This window comes from Mandrillus leucophaeus, unplaced genomic scaffold (assembly GCF_000951045.1).
Source record: "Mandrillus leucophaeus isolate KB7577 unplaced genomic scaffold, Mleu.le_1.0 Scaffold359, whole genome shotgun sequence".
Classification (NCBI taxonomy): Eukaryota; Metazoa; Chordata; class Mammalia; order Primates; family Cercopithecidae; genus Mandrillus; species Mandrillus leucophaeus.
This window is the reverse complement of record NW_012103798.1, coordinates 1,619,571-1,628,695: the sequence shown is the minus strand read 5'-3', so window position 1 is coordinate 1,628,695 and position 9,125 is coordinate 1,619,571. Positions and strand designations below refer to the sequence as shown.

The following is a 9,125-nucleotide window of genomic DNA, read 5'->3' as shown; positions in this document are numbered from 1 at the left end:
CTTATCAGCTTAAGGAGATTTTGGGCTGAGACAATGGGGTTTTCTAAATATACAATCATCCACAAAATATTTTTATGCTTTTGCGACAGGATCTCACTCTGTTGCCCAGACTGGAGGGCAGTGGCATGATCTTGGCTCACTGCAGTCTCCACTTCCTGGGCTCAAGCCATTCTTCAATCTCAGCCTCCTGAGTAGCTGGAACTACAGGCACGAGTCACCACTCCCAGCTAATTTTTGGGGGGTACATTTTGTAGAGATGGGGTTTCGCCATGTCGTCCAGGCTGGTCTCGAACTCCTGAGCTCAATCCACCAGCCCCCGCCCCACAAAATGCTAGGATTACGGCCTGAACCACCATGCCCTGCCAGTTTTTCACAAAATAAATATAACTACATTGCTGTTCTGCTTGAGAATTTTTGTAAGCTGCTACAAGTTAAAATCCAAATTATCTATTGGATATAAATGTTTCTTCAAAATCTGAGTTTGTTCTACCTCTTACCCTTAGATCACTAAACTTTATCCTTTGTTCTTTATTAAATCTTCAGTAAATTCCTTACAGTTGTCGAGGCACTGTGAGTCCTAGCACAACCCTGTGCTTTCATTTATTCTTTTTCTTTCCCTGGGATGATTTTCTTTGCCTAGCTGGGTTTTTGATCCCTCTGCATGACTCAGCTGGAATGTCACCTTAATGGTGAAACCTTCCTCATCTTCCCTAAGCAGAATAAATTGCTCCTCTCTGTTAAGCTCTCAGCAGTAATTTATTATAGCACATATGACACATTCTCATTTGCCTGTTAACTTGCTTGTTTCCCCCAGGAGACTTTGAGGATCCCTGTCTTGTTTATTTTTCAATCTGTAGCACCTAGTATAGTGCTGGGGCATTGAATATATGTTGGAAAGCCAGATTTTTGGGACACTTAGGCATACCTATGTTTTCCTGTTGTTCCTTATTGATAGTTAAGTTAATAGCATTTTTCATTCTGTAGATCCAATTATAGCTTTCAAATTCCAGATAATGTTGTGATGTCTTAGTATATTTTGGTGACAGGTAATTTATAAAAGGTCTTCAAAGATAATAAATTCAGTATAGCATCGCAAGATGTTCTTTGTAAAGGTCTTTAAACCCAGTAATATTTCCATAAAATTATAAATGATACATTCTTGGATATTCTTTTTCTAGTCCACCTTGTACTGATTCAAACCTTTCCCTTTAATACTCCTCACAATCTGAGTCTGTGATAGCCATGCAGTCCTACAAAATTGTGGAATCAAATCATATAAATATTTGCCAAAGCACCCACTGCAAATACGGCTGGGGACGGTGGCTCACGCCTGTAATCCCAACACTTTGGGAGGCCAAGGTGAGTGGGTCACTTGAGGTCAAGAGTTCGAGACCACCCTGACCAACATGGTGAAACCCTGTCTCTACATTAAAAAAGAAAAAAAAATTGGCATGGTGGCACGGGCCTCTAATCCCAGCTACTCGGAAGGCTGAGGCAGGAGAATCGCTTGAACCTGGGAGGTGTAGGTTGCAGTGAGCCGAGATCGAGCCATTGCACTCCAGCCTGGGTGACAGAGGGAGACTCCATCTCAAAAATAAAAATAAAAAAGAAAATGCAAACGAATTTAAAATGTCTCTTTTCCAGATTCTTAGCAAAGATTACATGTAAGTCTGAGATATGCTTGAGTATCCTTAAGTGAATTTTGAATGAGCCTCTTTCATTTACTGTTTAGAACTTAGTTTAAAATTGAATATATCATAGTAACTCAAAAAGGCTAAACTAAGTACACTGATTGGAAAAATGTACAGTTTAAATTATATACCAACATGTTATGTTTCTTAGTTTCCTAACTGAAATGTAAGTGATTTTTTAGAGCTAGAGCCAGGGAATGCCTCTTGTTTCTATTCTTTACTTGCAAAATTTAAATAGTTATGATTATTTGCCCCTTATGATTATTTGCTCCTTATGATTAAGGAGCTCCTTACCAAAGCAGCATCTACTCTTAGCTAAATTAAACTCTTTATTTCCAGGCCTGCCTTACATTTGCCTAAAGAAAATAGTTTCTCATATTACCAGATTTCTTTGACACATGTTAAAATTTATATAAATGTTCCAAGAGAGAGCATTGAAGTTGTGGAATGCTCTAGGTTTTAGCACTTATTTTTAAATTGCAGGTTCTTACAGTCAAGTTACATTTCTCTCATCTATTTATAACCAGGATTAAATCTTCTGGCATATCTTTATCCTCTTGATAAATTTTAACACTCAAAGATAGGAAATCTTCAAAAAATTTTTATCATGTACTGGCCCCACAGGTAAAATAAAACTTTGAACATATTATCTAGAGTATGTGTGTTTATTTATAAACCATGTATGTACTATTGTTACTATATTATGAAACACAAAAGTAAGCCTTTGGAAAGGATGAGATAATAAAGGTAAAATAACAAATAATTCTAAAGTTATACTTACTAAAGGTAAAAATCTTTTGCCATATAACTAAACATTAAATGTGCTTTTTTTTTTTTTTTTTTAAATTATGGCTTAACATTTTAATGGTGTGGTTTCTAAGTTTACCTGATTTTAATACTTAATTTTAATGGTTCTCAGAACTGAAAGTTATAGCTGACAACAAATGTAGATCCAGGTGGAAGAAGGCCATAATTATGCTTATTAAATAATGATTTATTTTCAGCTGTAGATGTCTATCTTCTCTGATATCAATAATTTATTCTTATAAATCAATGAAAATATTTTTCCATATTTTTTTACAATGGGTTAAAAATTCTTAGTTTTGAAGACTTTAGGTTAGAAAATTTTGTTTCTGAGACAGATTTTTGGCAACAAAATTTTATAACAATGGTAACATATCCAAATATTCACTTTCCAAAGGCTCCCTGTATTGCATGAAGATAGATATACTTGGTATCCTTAGGTGAACTTTGAATGAGCCTCTTTCATTTAGTATATAGAACTTAATTCAAAAAAGAATGAATAGGTACTTTCTCACTCATTTTTAAAATGTCACCTTTACCTTGAAGGAAAAGATTAAAAGACTGTGTGTGGTACTTTTTTTTTTTAAAAAAAGAGTCTTGCTCTTTGCCCAGGCTGGAGTGCAGTGGCGTGATCTCGGCTCACTGCAAGCTCTGCCTGCTGGGTTCACGCCATTCTCCTGCCTCAGCCTCCCGAGTAGCTGGGACTACAGGCGCCCGCCATGTGTGTGGTACTTTTAAAAAATATGTTAGCATGTTACTGACAACTATTTATTATCACTGGAAAGATAAACTTGAAACTTCAATTTTTTGCTTCGATTTCCATGGTTTGTCTTGCCTTTGAATGATGGTATTTCTTCCCTAAAACAAAATTAAATTTTTCTGTTAGACTTTTTGAGAAAATTATAGTAGTTGTATTTTTAAAATTTTTTCTAAACTGAAAAATAGAAATGTGAAGGCAATTTAATAGACTGTTTTTAATTATTATTAAGGTTTTATAATTCTAAATGAAATATTTTTTTTAGGTTCAGTTCCAGAAGGTGTCTTAGAGGACATTAAAGGTAAAGTAAGTTCTCATTTTTGTCCCTTTCATCCTTAAGTGTTAGTTTGTAGGGCATATGCTTCTAAACAGTTAGACAGATAGAAAATATATTCATAATATAATATCCTAAAAGTATTTAATATATAGACTATGGGATACTCTTAAGTACAAATTCCAATTTTTTTTCACACTTAGGGAAGCTGTGGCATAGTGATGATGTGTTACTGAAGCAGCTTCTCAATTGTATAGAGTATACAGGGTTACCAGGGAACCTAGTATTTTGCAGTGTGAAAGAACAGTTAAATTGCTTAAGAAAGCTACTGGTTTGATTAGTATAATGTTTTTTACTCTAGTTTTCTTCATACATTTTTCTAAAACATTCTGAAATTGTGACCAAAGTACTACACGGTACGTTGGATTCACCTAAGTGAGATTGCTTCTACTTTGCTAGAGTGAATTTCTATGATAATGTTCAAATTGGGTTTTCTGGTATTTTTGTTCACTGAAATAAAATACATTTAAAATATAATCTTCTTCAATACTTGGCATGTCATTAATGTTAATAATTTAGGATGCTTAATAGGTAGACAGTAATGGATTTCAGAGTTAAATGAGAGCCGGAGATATACAGTTGGGGCTCTGAAATGTTAAGTTATTTGTTCAGTGTCACACAAGTAGGTAGGGTTAGAGCTACAGCTACAAAATATATCTTGCTTTCCATTATATTACTTAATATCTTTTATGTGTTTTAATTACCTAAATTCTTTTCAATTTGTTATAAAATATTAATCATTTGTACTGCTTATTACAGTAGTTCAAATAATACAGAAATATCTCAGGTAAAATGGTTTCCTTTCCTCTCTTCCATTTCTATCCTCCATGATATAACAATTGTTGACGATGTGGAGTGTTTTCTTTTCATATGGCCTCCAACCTGTGAAAAGATGTTTAACTCTACCATTAGTCAGGGAGACATCAGATTGGCAAAAATTTGAAATACATCTGGTATTAGTGAGATGGTAGGAAAATGAATGTTTATTATTAGTAGTAAGGATTGCAAACTAACCTTTTTGGAAAGCAATCTGGCATATTTATTAAAATTCAAAGTGTGCATCCCATCTAAAAAGGGTTATTGCATGAAGTTTGGTAATTTCATTATAAGGAATGTCATGTAGCTGTTAAAAGAAGAGCTAGAGTATTGGTTTGGAAGAAGGTCCATAATGTAAAGGAAGAAAGCATGTTGCTGAAGGTATGTACAGTAGAAACCCTTTCTGTTAAAAACAAATATGCAGGCTGGGTGTAGTGGCTGGCCCCTGTAATCCCAGCACTTTGGGAGGCCAAGGCAGGTGAATCACTTAAGCCCAGGAGTTCAAGACCAGCCTGGACAACGTGATGAAACCCTGTCTCTACAAAAAATACAAAAATTAGCCAGGTGTGGTGGTACAGACCTCTAGTCCCAACTATTTAGAGGGGCTGAGGTGGAGGATCACTTGAACCTGGGATCTCTTGGTGGAGGCTGCAGTAAGCTAAGTTCAGACCACTGCATTCCAGCCTGGGTGACAGAGCAAGACTGTCTCAAAAGAAAACAAAAACAAAAACTAACATGCAGCATACACATATTCATTGTATTGTGTGATCTGGAATTGCGAGGCAGAGGTTGCAGTGAGCCGAGATCATGCCATTGGACTCCAGGGTGGATGACAGAGTGAAACTCTATCTCAAAAAAATAAAAATAAAACTACAAAAAATTAGTCAGGCATGGTGGTACCCACTTGTAGTCTCAGCTACTTGGGAGGCTGAGGTGGGAGGATCACTTGAATCCCAGAGGCAGAGGTTGCAGTGAGCTAAGATTGCACCACTATACTCCAACCTGGGCAAGGGAATCTTGACTCCATCTCAAAAACAAATAAAAGATCTCAAGGCTAGGTATTTACTTTGCTTAGATAGTCACGAGAACTTGAATAAAATATAAAACATACAAGTAGCTTTAGCGCCTGGCTCACTATCTAGCATAGTAGCATATTGTGGATTCTCAACACATGTGGTTTGAATTAGTGAATGAAATTCACTACATAATGTATTATGAAAAGAATTGTGTATAATATATATATCATATCAATATGCATTATATCATATATATTATGCATAATTCTTTTCATAATATATATGGCTAACATGCTTTACGAGTAATACAACCAAGTTGTCGAATTTCTTGCATTTAACATCAATTTTATCTCTACTTTAAAAAAAGTATTCCCTAACTACCTTGAAATAATTTTAAGCAACTCATTATAAAAAATACTTTGCAATAGAATTTTTAAAAGAAAAAGTTTTCGACATGCAAAAAGTAAAGTGATATAGTAGAAAGAAAACGGTAGTGTTGGGGTGTGCTAACAAGGAACAATCATTACAAAAAGCCCAAAACTAAGGAGTGTTACATTGCAACTAAGAGCAAAAATTGGCATTGTACCAGCCAGGCACAGTGGCCCGTGCCTGTAATCCCATCACTTTTGGAGGCCAAGGCAGGTGGATCACTTGAGGTCAGGAGTTCGAGACCAACCTGACCAACATGGCGAAATGCTGTCTCTACTAAAAATACAAAAATTAGCTGGGCATGGTGGCGTGCACCTGTAATCCCAGCTACTTGGGTGCCTGAGGTATGAGAATCGCATGAATCCAGGCGGTGGAGGTTGCAGTGTGCCGAGATCGCGCCACTGCACTCCAGTCTGTGCAATAAAGTGAGACTCTGTCAAAAAAAAAAAAATTTGGCATTGTGTTCTGACCAATCAAGATATTTATTAATTTTATTTCTTTTTTTTTCCAATTTCTTTTTGGTAACATCTTTTCACAAGAAGATTCCTTAAAAAGAATCAGAGAGAGGGAGAAAGAAAATCTGGTTTAAAGAAATATACTATTCAGTTAGAATAGCTACTTTTTTATGATGGTAAAATTAACTTTTGTTGTGGTTCTCCTTATATAAGAGATGTCAAACAACAGTTTCTTTAAAGATGATTTTTTTAAAATGAGGTTTTATACAAGATGAATGTACAACATGTCTTATGACACCTTAGTTAATGAAAAAGGTTGTTTTTTTGTTTTGTTTTGTTCTATTTTGGTTTTTTTCTTTGAGACAGAGTTTCACTTTTGTTGCCCAGGCTGGAGTGCAGTGGCACGATCTCAGCTCACTGCAACCTCTGCCTCCCGGGTTCAAGCAATTCTCCTGCCTCCGCCTCTCAAGCAGCTGGGATTACAGGCACCCACCACCACACCCGGCTAATTTTTTGCATTTTTAGTAGAGACGGGGTTTCGCCCTGTTGGGCAAGCTGGTCTCGAATTCCTGACCTCAGGTAATCCGCCTGCCTCGGCCTCCCAAAGTGCTGGGATTACAGGGGTGAGCCACTGCACCCAGCCAAAACAGGTTTTTTAATGAACAAATTACTGTTAGCTAACTAAAGATGGAAATAGGGTTTATAAAATCCAAAGGAATAGATGATTAGCATGTTCACTTGAATTGTTTTAACTGGGGTGTAGGTTCACTCTGTTCAGTTGTAATCAACTAGCCATAACAAGGTCTCCTTTTCTTCCTTTAAGTGCGTACTTGCTTTGTAAGTGATCTGAAGCGAGGACTAAAAATCCAAGCAGCAAAATTTAATATTGATGGGAATAACGAGGTAAGTTTAAAAAAAAAAAAAAAGCATCTTTTTGCAAAGGTTACAACATGTGTGGACTTATGTTTATGATATTTATATTTCAGCGTCCCTCCCCACCCCCAAATGTTGACTATCCATTAGATGGAGAGAAGATTTTACACGTCCTTGGATCAATCAGGTTAGATCTTAATTTTAATGAGCAAAGTAGTAAATGAAAATAAACTTTTGGCTTTTAAAAATATTTGTATGAGCCTTTATTTCACTATTGCCATTTTAACAGTTAAGTGTTTATTGTTAAGCCTCATTATTCATGATTTATTTTATTCAGCTTTTTTTTTCTTTTGAGACAAGATCTTGCTCTGTTGTCCAGGCTGGAGTGCAGTGGCACTATCTTGGCTCACTGTAACTTTCATCTCCTGGGTCCAAGCAATTCTGCCTCAGCCTCCCAACTAGCTGGAATTACAGGTGCCTGCCACCACGCCTGGCTAATTTTTGTATTTTTTAATATACACAGGGTTTCACCATGTTGGCCAGGTTGGTCTCAAACTCCTGACCTCAGGTGATCCGCCAACCTTGGCCTCCAACACTGCTGGGATTACAGGCATGAGCCACCGTGCCCCGCCTATTCAGCTTTTTAAATTTTTAAAAATTAAAAAAAATATATTATCTCCTATTTATGAAGGTAATTGAGAATTAGTTCAATTCATGAAACTAGCCATTCTTTGAAGTGGGGCAGGAAGTATGACACTTTAAAATAGGGGTTAGCAAAATATTTTAGTAAAGGACCAGATAGTAAATAGCTCAGGCTTGGCTGGGCACAGTGGCTCATGCCTGGAATCCCAGAACTTTGGGAGGCTAAGGTGGGCGGATCACCTGAGGTCGGGAGTTCGAGACCAACCCGACCAACAAGAAGAAACCTAGTCTCTACTGAAAATACAAAATTAGCTGGCCATGGTAGCACATGCCTGTAATCCCAGCTACTCAGGAGTCTGAGGCAGGAGAATTGCTTGAACTCGGGAGGCAGAGGTTGCGGTGAGCCAAGATCGCACTGTTGCACTCCAGCCTGGGCAACAGGAACGAAACTCCATCTCAAAAATAAAATAAAATAAAATAAATAACTCAAGCTTTATGGGCCAATATGGTCTCTGTTGCAACTACTCAACTCTATAGTTGGAACACAAAATTAGCCATAGATAATATTTAAATGAGTGAGCATGACTGTGTTCCAGTAAAACTTTATTTGCAAAAACAGGTGGTGGCTGGATTTCATTCTCAGGCCGTATTTGCTGACTCCTGCTTTAAAACTTTTTGTTAGAAAGAATGCATTTTTCCAAATATACTCAGTCTTTAGGACTTAGTAATTCGCCATTTATTGATTTGACTATTCTGTCTGATGATCCAATATAAGTTGTTGTTAAGGACTTACATAATCATATTAGTAACAATATAACATTTGTTTATAACGCAACTTTATAAAATTTATATTGTAAAAGTTTCCTTGTAAAATATAAGGTCAGAAGATTCACAGAAAATTATTGTTATGTAACATATTGAACATCCTATTAGGCTTTGAGTTAATGTAGAGCTTGAAGTATTGAAAGAACGAACATAAATACATGGAAGTTAAAGACGGTAGGACAGGGTAGCAAAAGAGTAAGAATGTAGTACTTTTTGCTAGCTATTTTTATATCATTTTAATCTCCTATTTAAGTTATGTTTATTAAATTACTTTTTAAAATTTTCTCCTGATTGTTATTGGATCTCAGTCTAAAGAAGAAGATAACTATTTAAAGAAATACAGAGACCAGGCATGGTAGTTCACACTTGGTTTTTGTTTTTTTTTTTCTTGAGACAGAGTTTTTGCTCTTTTCGCCCAGGCTGGAGTGCAATGGCACGATCTCGGCTCACTTCAGCCTCCTTCTGGGTGCAAGTGATTCTCCT

The 9,125-nt window shown here is 36.3% G+C and overlaps 2 protein-coding genes across 2 annotated transcripts in view; one reads left to right on the top strand and one right to left on the bottom strand.

Moving 5' to 3' along the window:
* LOC105546400 (chromosome unknown open reading frame, human C14orf37) overlaps nt 1-9,125 on the bottom strand; it is a 339,900-nt gene that overhangs the window by 250,198 nt on the left and 80,577 nt on the right. The gene's annotated exons all lie outside the window — the stretch shown is intronic.
* ACTR10 (actin-related protein 10 homolog (S. cerevisiae)) overlaps nt 1-9,125 on the top strand; it is a 46,737-nt gene that overhangs the window by 29,129 nt on the left and 8,483 nt on the right. Inside the window, exons 6-8 of the mRNA XM_011989610.1 lie at nt 3,518-3,553; nt 7,126-7,205; nt 7,289-7,362. Of these exons, the coding sequence (XP_011845000.1) occupies nt 3,518-3,553; nt 7,126-7,205; nt 7,289-7,362 (190 nt within the window). The remainder of the gene's footprint in view (nt 1-3,517; nt 3,554-7,125; nt 7,206-7,288; nt 7,363-9,125) is intronic.